We start from the raw sequence: 20,283 nt of genomic DNA on the forward strand, positions 1-20,283 counted from the left end.
TAGTGTGGCCTAAAAGCCAACCCACCAAAAAAAAAAAAAATCCTAGAGCAGAGGAAGAGGTGGGGTGAACTACAAGTTTTAAATCATTAGGCAGGTCAGGAAAGGTGACATTTAAACAAAGATTGGAACATGAGGAATTGAGTCTCGCAGGTGGGAAAGAACATTCCAGCTGAAAGAAGAATCTCACAATAGTTTAAAAGAGGGAACAGGGAACTGCTCAGGGAGTGGCCTCAGGTGGGGCCTGGTATTTGGGGAATTTTCCTAGGTACAGTGGGAAGTTCCAGGGACATTCCCAGCAAGGCAGATCCATGCAAGGCTGCCTTGTTGACCAGCAGGGTGGATGGAGGACAGGGTGTTCTGAAGACAGAGCCACAAGATCATTTGCAGAAGGAAGTGGGGACCAGAGAGAAAGAACGCCAGGGACAGCGCCCAGGCTTTCTGGCTCGTGAACCCGGAAGGAAGAGGCTGGCAAAGGGGGGAGGGAGGTGAGCAGGTTCGGGGGTGGACGGAACCAGGAACGCAGCCGAAGATTCGGGTGGAGTTGACACCTTGAGTAGGCAGCAGAGGCAGCAGTCTGGGGTTTGCAAGAGAAGCTGGGGAGTCACTGGCGTATAGATGATATTTAAAGACAGGAACACGCAAGCTGGTGCCAGATATAGGCTCTGGGTGGTGGCTGCAATCCCAAGCCTTCGCTGGCAGTGACAATACTCCCTTTCCTTTTGTTGATGTGGAAACTGAGGCTGGGGCAGGAGAGACGTCAATGGGCTGAGAGCTGGGGCAGAGAATGGGACAGAGCCAGTGGGCAGGAGGAAAGAGGAGAAGACCATGCTGTCCAATTGTCTGCGCGCCCTGGGGTCTGAAAAAGGGGAGTTCTGGGCCAGTGGGATAGCAGGAAGGTGAGAAATGACACAGCCCCAGAGGAAAGGGGAAGCTGCTTGGGGAAGGTCTGTCCTGCCTTTCTTGTTCTTGGGGCTGAACAAACCACGGAAGCACAGATTGCTGAGTCTTGGGAGCCAAGGTCAGACTCCACAAGCCAAGGCCTCTGTAAGAAAGGAGGGAGATTTGGCTTGTGTGATTGAGATGAGGGTATAGACACCAAGGAAAGCCTGAGTAGATGCCGTGAGCTTGGGGCCAGGGTGGAAGGAAGCTCCAGCATTCCTGCCCTGCATACACTATGTCATTAGCTACTATCTGGCTTCCTATGACCACTAAGACACTGGGGTGTGCCCTGGGGTCCTTAACTATAGAATAGAGAGAACTGATTCTTGTCTCAGAGAGCTGTAGTGAGGGCCAAGTGAACCCACAGAAGTAAATCCTGAGAGGCTGCTCAGGAATATTCCAGAGATGAGAGCCCTGGAAGAAGCAAGTACAAGATCCCAGGAGGAAGGAATGTTCAGAGCCAGCTGGGACCCAGAGAGAACTTGAGGTTGAGCTAGAAGCCAGGTTTGAACCATGTGGTCCTCCTTACACATTCAGGAATGACTCCCAAGCACAGAACTGGGAATAGTCTTAGAGTACCATTGGGTGTGACCCGAAAATAAAACAAGATAATAATGAAAGGTTTCCCCAAGATGATGAAGAGATTTATTGCCCCACCCCCCCACCCAGAGACAAGACAGTTTGCACACACCATCTGAGCTCATTCTTTTACAATACCACTAGGAAATGTCTTTCTTTTTTTTTTTGTTTTTTGTTTTTTTTTTGTTTTTTGTTTTTGGGCCACACCCGGCGGTGCTCAGGGGTTACTCCTGGCTGTCTGCTCAGAAATAGGGCCCGGAGAGATAGCACAGCGGCGTTTGCCTTGCAAGCAGCCGATCCAGGACCAAAGGTGGTTGGTTCGAATCCCGGTGTCCCATATGGTCCCCCGTGCCTGCCAGGAGCTATTTCTGAGCAGACAGCCAGGAGTAACCCCTGAGCACCGCTGGGTGTGGCCCAAAAACTAAAAAAAAAAAAAAAAAAAAAAAAAAAGAAAAAAGAAATAGCTCCTGGCAGGCACGGGGGACCATATGGGACACCGGGACTCGAACCAACCACCTTTGGTCCTGGATTCGCTGCTTGCAAGGCAAACGCAGCTGTGCTATCTCTCCGGGCCCAGGAAATGTCTTTCAAGCTGCCCATTTTAGGGGCCAGAGAGAGAGAGAGAGTACAGTGGGGAAGATGCTTGCCTTGCATATAGCTGACCTAGGTTTGATCCCAGATACTGAATAGTGTCCTCAGAGCACAGAAGTAAGAGTAATTACTGAATATAGCTGGGTATGTTCCAAAAACAAATAAATATATAATAAGTAAAGAGCAAGTTGTCCATCTTACAAATGAGGACAGTGAGATTCCTAGACTGGTTATTAGTGACACAGATAGGAGTGAAATAAATAAAGGCATTAGGGAACAGGATTAAGAGTTCTAGATATTCCAGGTAGGGGAGCAGCCTGCAGAAAAGCTTGAGTGTCACCGAGAGTCCAGAATTTCTTGGGGGGCCACACCCAGCAGAGCTCAGGACTTACTCCTGCAGTCAGGGCTCACTCCTGATGAAGATTATACATGACCCCAGGGAATGTAAGCATTGTATACCTTGTACTTTTACTCCAGCACAGCCCAGTAAGAGGGGACTCACAAAATGACATGATGTGGGGATTGAGGCTGGGAATTGAACCTGAGGCTGGGAAGTGGTCGGAGAATATGGATTTTACCTCACTGCAGATGCATTGGGGTGTTTTTTTAGTGGGAAGGAGAGCCTGAGGGTATTTTTGTGAGGGAAATCTGGCTCAGAATTAAATTGGGGGGAGAATGAAATTAAACTGAGCTTTGGAGAGCTGGGAGCTAAGTGTGGGGTCTGCTCCAGCAGGGAAAGGGAGGATTGTGGATGGTAAGGGGCCAGATTCCAGACAGCCCAAGAGGCCAACTCGTGTCTAGTCATTGGTGGAATGACTGGTCTGATGGAGAGAAGAGGGCAGGGTAGCCTAAGTGAACATCTTCTGAACATCCAGCAACCATCAATAACTCAGCAGAGAGTGTCGAAGACAAGAAGTCAGGGCATCCTGAGAGATAGGGGAATGAAGATGGTCTTCAGGACCCTCATAGGGCAGCTCCCCAAGCAAAACAGGAGGAACTTGGCCTTGGCTGTTAAGCCTCTGGCCTTCCTAAGATGCTCTGGGAATCGAGCTGTCCCAGCCCTAAAATGTGGCTAAATGTGGGTGAGAGGCCACAGAGATGGTACAGTGAGTAGAGCTCTTGCCTTGCATGGGGCCAACCCTGGTTGGATCCTCAGTGTAAGATGACACCCAGCTATTCACCCAAAACAAAGGTATTCCCCCAATTTCCTTTTTTCTTTTCACCTAGCCTTTTGATATGTAAAAGCCCACCTGGATCACTTGACCTTCTCCTCCCTGGTGGACTGATATTGGTTTAATAAAGAAAGAGCAGTTTGGCTTTTGGCAGAGAAATACTAAGAGGTGAAAAAAAGCCACTGACTCCAGGATTCTCTCCCTACTGACTTGGTTTATTAATCCTCCTTGGTTTATTAATTCTGCTTCTTCAGATCCATCTGCCTGGGGGGTAGAAACACTCATAGGGTATATCACAACTCATGGAATTTATTTTACAACTGGCACTTGAATGTTACCCTCCCACCATGTCATGTGCTAATCTCACTTGGATGGTGAGACCCTCCAACTGCTGGGAGGGATCTGTGGTTGGTAATTAAGGGATGTCTGCGGGAAGGGGAGAGAGAGATGCAGTATGGAGAGATAGCAGACACAGAATGGATGCAGAGCAGCAGGAAGAAGCTTAGCTTAGACTCTAAGCCTTAGAGGCTATGTGAAAAAAGCACATGGTGATTAGGGCCTTGTAATAAAGCTGGATGTCTCCTGAAACTTCAACTGACTGCCTGTGAATCATTTCTTAGCCAGACCAGCAGGCCGAAGGGGTTGTAGGCACCGGGCCAAGCTAAGAAAGATCTCACCATCATCCATACCACTAGGACTTTATTTTATTTTATTTTATTTTACTTTATTTTATTTTATTTTATTTTATTTGGTTTTTGGGTCAACGCTCAGGGGTTTCTCCTGGCTCTACAATCAGAAATCGCTCCTGGCAAGCTCATCCCATATGGGATGCCGGGATTCGAACTACAGTCCTTCTGCATGCAGGGCAAATGCCTTACCTCCATGCTATCTCTCTGGCCCCACTAGGACTTTATAATTAATAATTAATACAACACTTGAACAGTGACCGTGAAACCTGAAAAGACCCCAATATGATGAGTTATTTGATCCTCTGGTGAATAATCATCATGACGACTTCCATGAGTTGAACTGTGTTGAACTGTGCCCTTCACTGGAACATCGGTGCACATGGCCCCTATTCTGAACACAGCCTAGAGACCCCCTCAGGTGGGACAGAAGCAGGCAGTGAAGGGGAGATTTCTGAAGACTGAGCAGTATCCCAGAGGCCGAGACCCACTGCCTTTCTTCTACCAAAGGATGCTTTATGCAAGGATATCGGCCCTCTAACCTGCAGCAGTTTATCGAGGTCACTTATGGATTAGAAGATAAAGAGACAGCCCCATTGGAGGAAAACCAACAGCAGGGAGATGAGCAGATTCCAGCCCAGGATCCAAAGGCCATTCTGTCCCAGACAACCTCAACAGCCTACTACAGAAGGTTGAAACGGAAAAGAAGATGGAGGATCCAAACACAGCAGAAACCCAACTGAGAAGCTGCTTTCAGAACCTCCTGCAACTTTCTTCTAGGTTAATCTCTCAATCCTATTTGCACCAGTCACTATATTGCTAGTTAAACTGTGTGTTCTACTTCTGCAGATTTTAATCGCTACTGTTTTGTTCTATGCCCCACTGCAAACAAAAAATTTTGTATCCAACTTTAGTGGTTAAATAATAGTTTACACAGTTCTGGGAAATGCATAATGTTGTTAAGGGTTTTTTGGAGTTTTTTTCTTTTTTTATAATATTTTTATAATATCTTATTTAAACACTTTGATTACAAACATGATTGTGGTTGGGTTTCTGTCATGTAAAGAACACTCCCCATCACCAGTGCAACATTCCCATCACCAATGTCCCAAATCTCCCTCCTCCCCACCCCACCCCTGCCTGTACTCTAGACAGGCTTTCTATTTCCCTCATACATTCTCATTGATAGGATAGTTCTCAATGTAGTTATTTCTCTAACTAAACTCATCATTCTTTGTGGTGAGCTTCGTGAGGTGAGCTGAAACTTCCAGCCCTCCTCTCTTTTGTCTCTGAAAATTATTGCAAGACTGTCTTTCATTTTTCTTAAAACCCATAGATGAGTAAGACCATTCTGCATCTTTCTCTCTCTCTCTCTCTCTGACTTATTTCACTCAGCATAATAGATTCCAGGTACATCCATGTATAGGAAAATTTCATGACTTCATCTCTCCTGATGGCTGCATAATATTCCATTGTGTATATCACATATACCACAGTTTTTTTAGCCATTCATCTGTTGAAGGTCATCTTGGCTGTTTCCAGAGTCTTGCTATGGTAAATAGTGCAGCAATAAATTTAGGTGTAAGAAAGGGATTTTTTTTGGGGGGGGGGGCCCACACCCGGCGGTTCTCAGGGGTTACTCCTGGCTGTCTGCTCAGAAATAGCTCCTGGCAGGCACGGGGGATCATATGGGACACCGGGATTCGAACCAACCACCTTTGGTCCTGGATCAGCTGCTTGCAAGGCAAACGCTGCTGTGCTATCTCTCCGGGCCAAGAAAGGGATTTTTGTATTCTATTTTTGTGTTCCTAGGGTATATTCCTAGGAGTGGTATAGCTGGATCGTATGGGAGCTCAATTTCCGGTTTTTGGAGGAATCTCCATATTGTTTTCCATAAAGGTTGGACATGATGGCATTCCCACCAGCAGTAGATAAGAGTTCCTTTCTCTCCACATCCCCATCAACACTGCTTGTTCTCATTCTTTGTGATGCCAATCTTTATGGTGTGAGGTGGAACATCATAGTTGTTTTGATTTGCATCTCCTTGATGATTAGTGATGTGGAACATTTTTTCATCTGCCTTTTGGCCATTTGTATTTTTTCTTTATCAAATTGTCCATTTCTTCTCCCCATTTTTTGATGGGATTAGAGTTTTTTTTTCTTGTAAAGTTCTGCCAGTGCCTTATATATTTTGGATATTAGCCCCTTATCTGATGGATATTGGTTGAATAGTCAGAACAAACATAAAATAAAAGGCTGGAGGAAAATCATCCAAGCAAACAACACCCATAAAAAAGCTGGAGTGGCCATACTAATATCAGATGATGTAAACTTTATACTTAGAAAAGTTGTAAGGAACAAAGATGGATATTTTGTATTAATCAAGGGAAGAAATCACTCTCCTAAACATATATGCACCGAATGAGGGGCCAGCAAAATATTTAATACAATTGTTGACAAATCAGAAAAAGGATATCAGTAACAACACAATAATCGTGGGAGACCTCAACATGGCTTTGTCAACACTTGACAGGTCAACCAGACTGAAACCCAACAAAAACATACTAAACCTGAAAAGAGAAATGGAAGAAAGAGACCTAGTAGATATATATAGGACACTCCACCCCCAGAAACCTGGATACACATTCTTCTCCAATCTACATGGGTCATTATCCAGAATAGACTACATGCTGGCACATAAAACATAGCTTCATAATATCAAAAGAATAGAAATTTTACAGGCTACCTTCACTGACCACAAGGCTCTGAAATTATATGTGAACACAGAGGAAAAAGTTTAACACCTGAAAATTAAACAGCCTAATACTGAACAACCAGTGGGTCCGAAATGAAATTAAAGAGGAAATCAAAACTTTCCTGAAAACAAATGACAATAAAAACACAAACTATCAGAACCTATGGGACACAGAAAAAGCAGTTCTGAGAGGAAAATTTATAGCTTTGCAAGCACACATCAGGAAGGAAGAAGGGGCATACCTGAATAGCTTAATGATGCAACTAATAGAATTAGAAAGTGTTCAACAAAAGGAACCAAAAGTAGGGAGACAGAAGGAAATAACAAAGCTGAGAGCAGAAATCAACAAAGTCAAAACTCAAAAAACAATTAGAAAGATCAATGAAAGCAGAAGTTGGTTCTTCGACTATTAACCCAAAACAAAGGTGTTCCCCCAATTTCCTCTTTTCTTTTCACCTAGCCCTTTGATATGTAAAAGTCCTTCTGTATCACTTGACTCACTTCCCGCTTCTGGTGGATTGGTTTTGGTTTAATAAAGAAAAAACAGGGGCATGGGGACTGGAGTGATAGTATAGTGATAATGGTGTTTGCCTTGCACATGGTCAACCTAGCATAGACCCTGGTTTGATTCCTGGTATTCCATATGTTTCCCTGCCCCTGCCAGAATCAATTTCTGAGCACAGAACCTGGAGCAACTTCTGAACATCTCTGGGTGTGACTCAAAAACCAATAAATCAAATAAATAAATAAATAAATAAATAAATAAATAAATAAATAAATAAATAAAGCTTTTAAAAAACTTAAAAAAGAAAGTAAAAAAAGAAAGAAAGAAAGAACAGGGGCCGGACGGTGGCGCTAAAGGTAAGGTGCCTGCCTTGCCTGCGCTAGCCTCGGACGGAGCCTCGGACGGACCGCGGTTCGATCCCCCGGCGTCCCATATGGTCCCCCAAGCCAGGAGTGACTTCTGAGTGCATAGCCAGGAGTAACCCCTGAGCGTCACCGGGTGTGGCCCAAAAACCAAAAAAAAGAAAGAAAGAAAGAAAGAACAGGGGCCTGAGCAATAGCACAGCGGTAAAGTGTTTGCCTTGCATGTGGCCAACCCTGGATAGACCCTGGTTCAATTCCTGGCATCCCATATGGTTCCCATTCCCTGAGCCTGCCAGGAACGATTTCTGAGTGCAGAACCAGGAGTGACCAAAAACAAACAAATGAAAAAGAAATAAAAAAAAAGGAAGAAAGAAGGAAGGAAGGAAGGAAAGAAGAAAGAAAGAAAGGAAGGAAGGAAGGAAGGAAGGAAGGAAGGAAGGAAGGAAGGAAGGAAGGAAGGAAGGAAGGAAGGAAGGAAGGAAGGAAGGAAGGAAGGAAGGAAGGAAGGAAGGAAGGAAGGAAGGAAGAAAGGAAGAAAGGAAGAAAGGAAGAAAGGAAGAAAGAAGAAAGGAAGAAAGGAAGAAAGAAAGAAAGAAAGAAAGAAAGAAAGAAAGAAAGAAAGAAAGAAAGAAAGAAAGAAAGAAAGAAAGAAAGAAAGAAAGAAAGAAAGAAAGAAAGAAAGAAAGAAAGAGAGAGAGAGAGAAAAAGAAAGAAAGAAAGAAAGAAAGAAAGAGAGAAAGAAAGAAAGAAAGAAAGAAAGAAAGAAAGAAAGAAAGAAAGAAAGAAAGAAAGAAAGAAAGAAAGAAAGAAAGAAAGAAAGAAAGAAAGAAAGAAAGAAAGAAAGAAAGAAAGAAAGAAAGAAAGAAAGAAAGAAAGAAAGAAAGAAAGAAAGAAAGAAAGAAAGAAAGAAAGAAAGAAAGAAAGAAAGAAAGAAAGAAAGAAAGAAAGAAAGAAAGAAAGAAAGAAAGAAAGAAAGAAAGAAAGAGCAGTTTGGCTTTTGTCAGAAAGATACCACGAAGTGAAAAGCCACTGCTGGGAGTGATTCCTGAGCAGTGGCGTCAGGAGTAACCCCTGAGCATCACTTGGTATAGTTCAAGAAACCAATCAATAAATAATAACACAGGAGGTGAACCCCTGGGGCAATGGTGGTAGCAGGTGCAGCGATGGCTGACTCAGAAGTATGGGGACTCAGAGTCATGCTCATGGCTCCTCCCCTTTGACCCACTTCTCCTAAAGGGCTTCATTATTTTTTCCTTTGGCTTACCTCCAGCCAGAGCCCTGCCCCTATCTCACTTCCACCTCCTCCAGGAAGCATTCCTGGTTACTCCCACGGACCTCCCGTGTACACAGCCCGATGGCAGGGCATTCCATCTGAAACACCCCTAAGAATTCAGGCCCTGGCTGGGAGAACTGAGAACTGGGAGAACCTAGCAGACTGGGTTGGGCTTGTCTGCCATCCCGTGTGTCTCAGCCGAATCTCACTGGCAGTACAGCAGGCACTGGGCTAGAGGCACAGGGGTCCATGCATATGGGCTTGCCTGGTAACCCTCACGGTGACCCCCACGTCCTCTGCACCCCTATTCTCTTGTTCTGCCCTGGAGGAGCCCAGGATCCAGTTCCTGCACATCCCTTCCAAGCAGCCTTCTGAGTTCTCTCTGGCCAGAAGCCAGCCTCTAGAGTCCCTTGTGGGTTGGACCTGTCCCCTCCCCAGTCCGCTGTCACCCCACTGAGGGTCTCTGCACCCACAGCTCCTGCCAGGCCCACACTGCTCCTCCTTCCCTCTTCAGTTAGTCTGCTTGTGCCAGCCAACAGCTGCTGTTCCCTAGAAGGACAGGGGAATTTGGACCCTTCCAGAGAAAAGTTCTAAGTGGGTGGCCGACTGAGGGGCTGGACTTTCCCTGACAGTGGGGTTTGGGGACACCTCGTTGCTGTTAACGGCCTGCTGTTGTCCAGCACAGAAGCACCTTGGTGGTCCCTAGACAGGAGAAGCCACAAGACAGAGAGCAAATGCCCTGGGCAAAGGACTTGGAAACACAAAAAAGGCAGGAACACCTTGGGGAGCACAACAGAGACGGGGACCCTGAACCTCTCCCGCGGAGCCCCCAAACTCCTCAGGGTCTTAGAGCTTCCCTCACTGCCAGGTCCAGAGGGCACCGCTCCAGCCCCTCAGACAGGCAGGGGGTACTACTATGTGCTTAGTGGGATACAGGGGATGCCCCTTCTGCAGGAAGCTGGCAGTAAAGCTGAGTCAAGGCAGGGCCCTCTCCATCTGCTGCACAAGCTGACAGGGAAGAAAAAATGAGAAGGGAAGACACCCATACCTGCCGTCTTGGCAGGAGCTGCACCCCTGGACAATACACAGATGATACATAGGCCTAGAGATGCTTGGAGACTCACTCCAGGGTACAGTGAGCTGTAACTGGGGACCTGTCTACAGCCCCAGAAGTGGGTCCTGGGGAGAAGAAGGAGGAAGTGGAAGAAGAATATTTTCCCTTGGCTGTCCAGTTCATGGCCCAGAGTACAATGGTTTAGGATGATTCAGGGCAAGTTGGGTCACCCCTAAAAATCTACTAACAGTGATTTTCTTTTTTTTTTAAAGGTTTTTGTTTGTTTGTTTGGTTTTGGTTTTTGGGCCACACCGGTAACGCTCAGGGGTTACTCCTGGCTATGCGTTCAGAAGTTGCTCCTGGCTTGGGGGACCATATGGGACGCCGGGGGATCGAACTCTGGTCCGTCCAAGGCTAGCGCAGGCAAGGCAGGCACCTTACCTCTTGCGCCACCGCCCGGCCCCCTAACAGTGATTTTCATGAGAGGACCAGGGTACCCCCATACTATCCTTCTGAGCTGCCTTGGCATCTTGGGGACAGGCTGGATTCAGTTCTGAAGCCTCCCTGTCAGAATCAAAGTCCAGGGTTGCCTGACCACCCGCAACCTACCTGGCACAGGCAGGGCCAACACCCCCTTAGACAAACTCACTCAGGACTCTTGAGGTCCAGAACTGACCAGAAGTCAGCTGAGGGCCCTCCTGGCAGGCCACTAACCACATATGCAGCACTCTGAGCCCTGCAAGGACCCATGGCCTCTTCCTAATGACTGATGGGGGGACCAACGGCAGGGGCATCCTAACTCCCATCTCACCTCTCAGGCACAGACTAGCACTAAAGTGGGAAAGGCCGGGGCTCGGACTTGGTGTGCTGACCCAGCTGAGGAGAATACGTTCCTCTGTCCTCTGGGCTGTAAACTGTCCTGCTAGAGCAGGGGACAAGGGGGCCACCAGGCCACAGACATCTCAGCCCCCAGCAGGGACAGCCCAGCTGAACCACCACTTTTCGGTTCTGCTAATAGAGAAAGAAGCATCCCTACATGAAAGGAGAAGTGGGCCCCTGCAGGCTGGACACCCAGATCTGCTCTGTCCACGAACCCTTATTCTCTGGAAAGCCACAAACACTCCAGGCCTGGATTTCTGCTGAAATCCTGCCAGATTCTCTGAACTCCAGGACTCACAGTAGGTGGTACAAGAACCCCACAGAGGTTAAATAGGCCACCCCACATGTGCTGCTCACTCTTGTCTCCCCAAAGCAGAGACCACTGCAGAGATCCAAGGCTCCTGACACCATGCTCCCCCAGAAGTGGCTGCTCTCCATTCTTCTCCTCTTGGGGACATCTCTGCAGGACAGCCAAGCAGGTGAGAACTGGAAAAGGGAGAACTGGAAAACTGAAAAAAGAGAACTGGAAACAGGAGGGATGGGCCCCGAGACCACAACAACAAACACATTTTTGTTATTACAGATGGATTTGTATTCTTGTTTGTTTGTTTTGGGGCCACAGCCAAATGTGCTCAGGGATCAGTCCTGTAGGGGTTCAAGGGATCATATGTGATACCAGGGATCAAAACCAGGTCAGCCACATGCAAGGCAAGAGCTTTGTCCACTGTACTAGCTCTCTGGCTCCTGACACATTTGTGCTATTTACACCCCACTTGTTCCCACAAAGATGTGAGAAATAGTACATCAGGTAGGACACTTGTCTTACACACAGCCAACCCAGCACACCATATGGTCCCCTGTGCACTGCCAGGAGTGATCCCTGAGTGAAGAATCAGGAATAACACCTGAGCATCAATAGGTGTGGTCCCCACCCCCAAAAAAATTATAGATGCGAGAGAGGTTGGGAGTAATAGAAATTTAAAAGGTGATCCATGGGAGAAGCAGGGGAATGGGGGTGATGAGAGTGGTTATGGAGGTGACAATGGTGAAGGTGGTGATAGCAATTACAAGTAAGGTGGTGGTCTCAGAGGTGAAGACACTGAAGATATATGGTGATGGTAGTAGTGACAGTGAGGAGGTTGGTGAAGAAGATGGTGGCATTGATAACAGTGAAAACATCACCCTGCTGCTTGGGGACCAGTTTGGTACAGGATACAATGCTGGAACCCCTGACTATTAGTGGTTGGGAGCCATGATAAACTGGTGACATGAAACAATGAGGAACCACAGACAATTCTCGCAAGCATGTGTCAGCCTAGGGTTTATTAGTGGGTCTTATTATACCATAAGAGGAGCGGCACAAAAGCAGGAGAATTGGTTCCTGGTGCCTCTGACAAGAGATTTTTATATTCCTGGAGGAAAAAAAGGCTGAATCTGGTCGCTACTATGGAAACCAAGCTGGTTGGTGGCCCACGTGGCAACACGCCCACAGCCTTTGATGTGCTTCACAGTGCTGCATGGCTGCTGGCACTTCCGCCACCAAGCCCTGGGAGTCCCCCAAACCTCACCCTGAGATGGTTAGGGCCCCCTTGAGGCTTCCCAGGAGAGGGTGTGGAGTAACCAATGCCACAGCCACCATCTCCTATGGATGGCCAAGAGAAAATAGCCTAGGAGAGTGTCTTCCTAACCTCCTCAGTTGTGAAATGGGGCAGGAACTGGGTCTGATTCAGGCATTGGGAGGGGACATGGATGACTACAGGCCAAGGTCAGCCCAGAGCCATGCCCAAGTTAACCCCTGGCAACTCAGGCTGGCATCTGAGTGTGGGCACACACAGTGCCTGGCAAAACCCCCCCCAGATATGCATTTGATCTGCAGGCAGAGTCCACACACACGCACATACACACTGACACATGAATACACTCCAGCACATGCAAACCTCACACACACATATGTGGACAGAAAGAGAGAATGCAGATTCACTCTTCACAACCCTCCTGAATAGACAGGTGCATGCACACAACCCTCCCAAATACAGACATGCACTTAGCCAGGCATGTACACAACCTTCCCAACTTACATAGGAGCATGCATACAGATACGACACACATATATACCCTCATACCTCCTACACAGAAACATAGACCCAACCATGCACAGACAACACACGATCCCCCAAACACACCTATGGAGCTACCCACACTATACAAACATACACACACACACACACACTTGCACACAGACATGCACTCTTATACTCACACACTCCCACATTTACACACAATCACACACACACACGCATATGGTCACACACACACACACACACATATACATCTGCTACTACATCTTTTCTTTAGCACGAGCCACCAACGTGGGCAGAGAGTGCTGCCGGGACTACTTCAGAGGCCGGCTCCCCTTGCGGAGGCTGACAACCTGGTACAGGACATCCGAGGAGTGTCCCCGAGATGCCATCGTGTGAGCCGCCTGCCCTGCCTCTAGCTCTTGGGGGTTCAGCAGGAAAGGGAGAGGGAGCAAGTAGAGTCCTGGACCCTAATCCTCGGGGCAGTTCCTGTTACTCCCCCACCAGAAGACCCTCTAACTCACCACTGATTTGGGGGGAACCAATGACCTGAAATATCAGAACACCCTAAGAATGCACTGGCCAATCTCTCCAGCTGACTGGGCCCAGCCAAGAGATTGGGGTGCAGCCCTGGTTCTCTGGGAACCCACAGAGTGCAGGAGCCCAGAGACAGCCCTTCCTGCCCAGCCCGACACCCTGCGGTCTTCTCACACAGGTTCGTCACCATCCAGGGCTGGCGCATCTGTTCAGACCCCCAGGACAAGCAGGTGAAGAAGGCTTTGACCCATTTGAAGCGAGTCATGAAATCACGAGGATTCGGGGTACAGGAGTCCCCTTATCTTCCTTCGGGAGCACCCCTGAGCCCCAGGACCCCTCCAGCCTCTATCCTGAGACATTAAAACTTTTCTCCTCACTGAGGTCTACATATTCCTTGTGTTCCAGCCTGTCTTGACAAGCATCTGGGCCATTATGTCTAGGTCTGAAAGGCAAACTGAGGCTCAGAAGGGCCATGGGTGCAGGAGTGAGGGCTCCTGTGAGGGATCAGGGGCAGGGTGAAGAGGTGCCTGCTCCCCTTCAAGCATAAAGGCAATGGGGATTTAGGGCAGGGCTGGCAGGGTCTCTCCTGCTTTATCAATCCTGCTGACACCCCCATCCAGACCAGCCCTCATTTCCCATGAGCCACAGCTCTGCACCCTTCAGAGGACACTAAGGCTCCCAAGGTCTCTATAACCAGTTCCTCCATGTGTCTACCTGCCCCCCCCCATTCTACAGAATGCCGGGAAGCCCCCTGGCCTGTGGGCTCAGGCAGCTTCTCCCCACACCCACACACAGTCCCCAGGACTCACTGCATACAGTCCCCACTGCACCCTGTATTCTTGCAGGACCCAAATCCTCCCGACACTCCTCCCCTCAGGACATGACCCTGAAGGACTCCAATCAAACAATTGTACAAGTCAGGGGAATCCTTCCCAGGGTACCTGCTGTATGCCGGATTCTCTTCCTACTCTTCTTTCTCTTCCAAGGAATCTTTTGCTATCTGAGCATGTGGTACAGACCCCAAACACAAAACCTGAGTTGTTTCTTTTATTTTACTTTTGGCTTCTGTGCTATACCCCAGCAGTGTACCCAGGTAGGGAGCACTTATTTTCTATGCAGCTGACCCCAGTTTGATTCCCTGATACCCCATCTGGTCCACAAGCCCTGTCAGGAGTGGTCTTTGGGCACAGAGCCAGGGATAAGCCCTGAGTACCATTGGGTGTGACCCTGAAAACAACCCCCCCCAAAATAGTAACATATAGAGTCAAATGAGTTTATTTCTTTTTTTTTTTGGGGGGGTCACACCTGGCAGCGCTCAGGGGTTACTCCTGGCTCTACACTCAGAAATCGCTCCTGGCAGGCTCAGGGGACCATATGGGATGCCGGGATTCGAACCACTGACCTTTTGCATGGAAGGCAAATGCCTTACCTCCATGCTATCTCTCCGGCCCCCAAATGAGTTTATTTCTAATTTCTGTCCCTTTTTTTTGAGTGTTACTGATGATACAGATTGAGAATCTCAACACATACACTCATACCCCATGGAAGGGTAGTGGAACTAGTGTACACTTACTGCTGTATAACCAGGGTATGGAAAGCATCGAGATGAGAGTGTAAAACAGACAGTTGGGGTTCCTCAAATTGGGTGCTAGTAGAGAGAATGGCCTCAATGTGAGGCTACTGCAACATTGAGGGATACCTGCCAGATGCTGGGGGAGAAACAGGAGCACCCAAACCTAGGGTTGAGAGAAAGCTCTCCCTGGAGAAGTGGTATTTAAAAACTAGAAGGATGGATATTGGGCTGGAGAGATTATACATATGGTAAGGTGACTTGGGTTCAATCCCTGGCATCTCATACAGTTCCCTTAGTCCTGCCAGGAGTGAGCCAGGAGTCCAGCCAGGAGTAAGGCCTTAGCAAAGCCAGATGTGCCCTCTCCTCACAAAATTAACAATAAAAAAGGGGGGGGGGTAAGTTTCAGGAACATAAAAGGGGAGGTAAGGGAAAGTGGGAGAGATGCCAAAGCACTGGAGCACATGCTTGAATCTGCATGCTGGCAGCTACTGTGTGGCCAAAGGCAAGTGATGTAACATCTTTCTGCTTCCTTGTTTGATGGATGAATTGAAAAACAGGACTTACAATAGGTTTCCCCAAGTCATGAAGTAATTAAGTACCTGGCACCTTCATCTTCCCCCACCCCCCCCCAAAAAAAACCCTTCCCTACACTAAAAATTTCTAGATCACATAGAAATTCCTCAGAGTGAATTTTGGTTTAATTTTGATTTAATTTGATTTGATTTGACTCTGGAGCTTTATCCTTTTCAGCACTATAAAGTGAATCCTTCCCCCAGTTTTCTTTTTCCTTAACCTCCTCCTCTTTTCGTATGTAAAAGCCCACCTAAATTACAGGACTTCCCCCCACTGTGGTGGGTAGAGTTCTGGATTTTAAAGAAAAGGTCTGGGCTTTGGGCTGGAGAGGGAGCAAGTGGCAGAGAAAGCACATGGCAGAGAAAGACCATGAGGCAAAAAGCAGACTAACTCCACTGAAATTTTAATTCACTGGCTTGGTGTATTATTTCATCTGCTTCATCAGGCCCATCCTCCTGAGGGGTTAAAAACACAGTGCCTGGGGCAGCCTCGCCCAACTCGTGGATATATTCTATATTTTTTATTTTACACAGTATCACTGACCTTCACAGCCTATGGAGCTGATCATCCCACTGAGGGTCATTTCCTTGAGGCTTGTTGCCACCCTCCTGATAGCCAACAGCATCTACTCACAGCCTCTTCTTCCTCTGACCTCCACTTTTCCACTCTATTCTCCTCTCAGACACTGGGTCTTCTCAACAGGAGTGCATCCAGGGCCTTGGATTTGTTTTGTTTTGTTTTGGGGTCACACTCAGTGGTGCTCTGCACTTACTCCTGGCTCTGCACTCTGGAATTATTCCTGGCAGGGCTCCAGGAACCATATGAGTTGCTAGGGATTAAACCAGAATTGGCAAGACTCAGGGCAAGTGCCTACCCACTGTAACATCTCCCTAACCTGCATATCTTTTTTTGTGGGGGGCTACACTCAGGGTTACTCCTAGCTCTGCTCTCAGAAATTGCTCCTGGCTCAAGGGACCATATGGAAAGCTGGGGATCAAACCCGTATTCATCCTGGGTCAGCTGCATGGAAGGCAAATGCCCTACCACTGTGCTACCATACAACTTTGGCACAATGGCCTGCATATCTTTTTTTTTTTATTAATTTTTTTATTTTGAATTATGAGAACAAAAGATGCAAAGAAAGAGGACAAGGTAAAGTTACAGTGGAAGGACAATCACCCATAACATAATTCTCAGAAGAAGTCCCCTTGCTGATATCTTAACTTTGAACTTTCAGCCAAAGAACGTTAAGATAAAATAAAACAGAATCCATGTGCGATTATTTTGTCCCTCGAGTCCCCAGATTGTAGCACATTATAATATTTCTTAACAGCACACAAGGCAATCTAAAGCCATCAAACTTACGTAACTCCTTTAACATTAGAGGCATAGTATTTTTTACATTTCCATGTACATGAATATTAGCTTAAGTTAACCTCAAATTTTAAGTGGGTGCGTTTTAAGGATTAGAGTCAAAGGAGCACAGTAAAAAACGTTGTTAGAGTGGCAATTGTTGTTTGCATAGGCCCACCAAAATATGAGAGGCATGGAAAGGAATAACCTTGGCCTAAATACAAAGAGATCCTACCCCTGAAGTTTCCTGGCATAAGACCAGCTCTAGGCTTCAGGCAAGTTTTCGTCCAATCCAAGACATTGTCCGTAGTGCCAACACACTTTTCACACAGTCTCTGTTGTTGGTATCATGTTTCTGTATTAAAGATTCTGGAATCTGCATGTCCTACATTGAAGTCATGATGTGGAGTGTCTTCTCGTTTCACCTCACCATGAAAGGGCAATGGCCTGCATATCTTAATTCTTTTTTTTTTCTTCTTTTTTTCTTTTTTGTTTTCTGGGTCACACTCAGCAGTGCTCAGGGGTTTTATGCTCAGAAATCGCTTCTGGCAGGCTCGGGGGACCAAATAAGATACCAGGATTCAAACCACCATCCTTCTGTGTCTAAAGCAAACGCCCTACCGCTGTGCTTTTTCTCTCCAGCCCCATATCTTAATTCTTAACTTATCTCTTGGATATCTTCTTCTTTTTAAGGCTAAAGAAGCAATAAATTATTCCATTAAATATCATTATTTCTGGAAGTTACTAAGTATTTTGTTTTCTTACCTCATATCAGATATCATATATCAAATAAAACTCAAGCTAAATGCATTTGACTGTTTCATGTTGTTGTTGTTGCTGTTGTTGTGTTTTTTTTGTTTTTTGTTTGTTTGTTTGTTTGTTTGGGGGGCATACCCAGTGACACTCACTACACCTGGCTCTGTGTTCAGGCTTGGGGGACCACATGGGATGCTAGGAATTGATCCCTGAGTCTGTCCTAAGTCGGCCACGTGTCACATAAATGCCCTACTGCTGTGCTATTGCTCCAGCCCATTGTTGTTTTTTAAGCTATTACAAAGAACTCAGAATATAGTTCCTAATATCCTTTGCTTCAAAAAAATGCAAGTGGCAGATTCTGAATTTCTGAATTCATTCCACTATGGTACTGTTACAAGACAAAATGCTGGGAATTATGGTTTGATAACAATTTAAATATTATGAATTGATATAAATTGTAGTCATTTTAAACTTTAGAATTCTAAAGTTACTCCTAAAAATAACCAAGTTAGGGGGCCAGAGAGATAGCACAGCGGTAGGGCTTTTTACTTGCATGCAGAAGGATGGTAGTTCGAATCCTGGCCTCCATATGGTCCCCTGAGCCTGCCAGGAGTGATTTCTGAGCGTAGAGCCAGGAGTAACCCCTGAGCACTGCCGGGTGTGACCCCCCCCCAAAAAAAAGTAAATAATCAAGTTAAAAAAATCCCACCAAGTTTTCTCAAATACTTATTCTTTTTTTGTTTTGTTTTGTTTTTTTTGGGGGGGGGTCACACCCGGCGGTGCTCAGGAGTTACTCCTGGCTGTCTGCTCAGAAATAGCTCCTGGCAGGCACGGGGGACCATATGGGACACCGGGATTCGAACCAACCACCTTTGGTCCTGGATCGGCTGCTTGCAAGGCAAACGCCGCTGGGCTATCTCTCCGGGCCCTCAAATACTTATTCTTTCTGCTACTCTTTTATTCTTTCCCACCAAGTAAGTCATTAATAATGGAGGAGGCAGATAGAGAAATGTTCTGATATAAAACTCTTTGTTTTTAAATGGCCAATTTAATTTTTTTCTTAAATATACTTTTTACATGACCACATTCACAGCCACAAAAAACACCATTTTTTGTTCAATAGTGTCAACCTTGTGGATGCCATCCCCAATTTAGATGCCAATGTATATCAAAAGCCACATAATGTTCAGAGACAAATGAAGTAACTGAATGATCAACTAGTAGCAAGAGTTTAATAAACCTTCTGACAATGACTTAATGACCTCATTGGAGATACAATAATTTTCACAAATTTTCTTTTTTTGCTTTGTTTTTGTTTTTGGACCACACCCGGTGACACTCAGGGTTACTCCTGGCTGTGTGCTCATAAATCGCTCCTGGCTTGGGGGACCATATGGGACCCCCAGGATTGAACGCAGGTCCATCCTGCGTTAGCCACATGCAAGGCAAATGCCCTACAGCTGTGCTATCACTTTGGCCCCAATTTTCACAAATTTTCTTTTTACTATACTCTTTATTTTCTTCCTTATTTTTCTTTCTTCCTTTCTTCCTTCCTTCCTTCCTTCCTCCCTTCCTCATTCTTTCTTTCTTTCTCTCTCCCTCTTTCTTCTTTCTTTCTTTCTTTCTTTCTTTCTTTCTTTCTTTCTTTCTTTCTTCTTCTTTCTTTCTTTCTTTCTTTCTCTTTCTTCTTCTTTCTTTCTTTCTTTCTTTCTTTCTTTCTCTCTCTTTCTTCTTTCTTTCTTTCTTTCTTCTTTCTTTCTTCTTTCTCTTTCTTTCTTTCTTTCATTCATTCATTCTTTCTTTCTTTCTTTCTTTCTTTCTTTCTTTTTTTTCTTTCTTCTCTTTTTGTTTTTGTTTTTCTTGGTCACACCCAGCAGCACTCAAGGGTTACTCCTGACTTTATGCTCAGAAATTGCTCCTGGAAGGCTCTCGGGACCATATGGGATGCCGGGAATCAAAACTGGGTTCATCCCAGGTCAGTCACGTTCAAAGCAAACACCCTACTGCTGTGCTATCACTACAACTCTAATATATAACTCTTAAATTGCACAAGCACACTGGCCTCCCACAGTGTGAATGTGCCAGGCTTCTTGTTCTGCACATATAAATCACACTGGTATCTCCATATTTATAATTATTAACAATAATTAATGAGTTCAGGAAAATTGCCAGGATGCAACTCAGTTGACACAATCAGTGGCATTTCTATGTCCAAACAGTGCATTAGAAGAAAAGAAAATTAAGAAAACCATCTCATTTATAATCTCATCAGAAAAGGTGACAGCGCTGGGAGTAAACTGTGCTTCCCTGCTCAGAAGAGAGTTCAAGATCAAGTTGAGCAGCTCTTTAAGAGCAGAAAGGAGAGAGATGCCCACAAACCAGCCTGGGCAGCACTCAGGCTGCCTGCCACTGGGCAGTGCCTTCTGAAGCAGATCTGCTATTTTTTTATTTTGTTTTGTTTTGCTTTTTGGGCCACACCCGGTGACGCTCAGGGGTTACTCCTGGCTATGCACTCAGAAATTGCTCCTGGCTTGGGGGACCATATGGGACGCCGGGGGATCAAACCGCCATGGTTCGTCCTAGGTTAGTGTGTGCAAGGCAAACGCCCTACCACCTGC

General features: G+C 46.2%; 1 protein-coding gene across 1 annotated transcript; it reads left to right on the forward strand.

The window, feature by feature from the left end:
- Positions 1-11,204: 11,204 nt before the first annotated feature.
- On the forward strand, positions 11,205-14,294 carry CCL17 (C-C motif chemokine ligand 17). The gene is made up of 4 exons (XM_049787404.1): positions 11,205-11,274; positions 13,151-13,268; positions 13,589-13,694; positions 14,256-14,294. The coding sequence occupies exons 1-4, from the start codon at positions 11,205-11,207 to the stop codon at positions 14,292-14,294; spliced, it is 333 nt and encodes a 110-aa protein (XP_049643361.1).
- The last annotated feature ends 5,989 nt before the right edge of the window (positions 14,295-20,283 follow it).

The sequence above is a fragment of the Suncus etruscus genome, chromosome 14 (genome assembly GCF_024139225.1).
Source record: "Suncus etruscus isolate mSunEtr1 chromosome 14, mSunEtr1.pri.cur, whole genome shotgun sequence".
In the NCBI taxonomy this organism is placed as follows: domain Eukaryota; kingdom Metazoa; phylum Chordata; class Mammalia; order Eulipotyphla; family Soricidae; genus Suncus; species Suncus etruscus.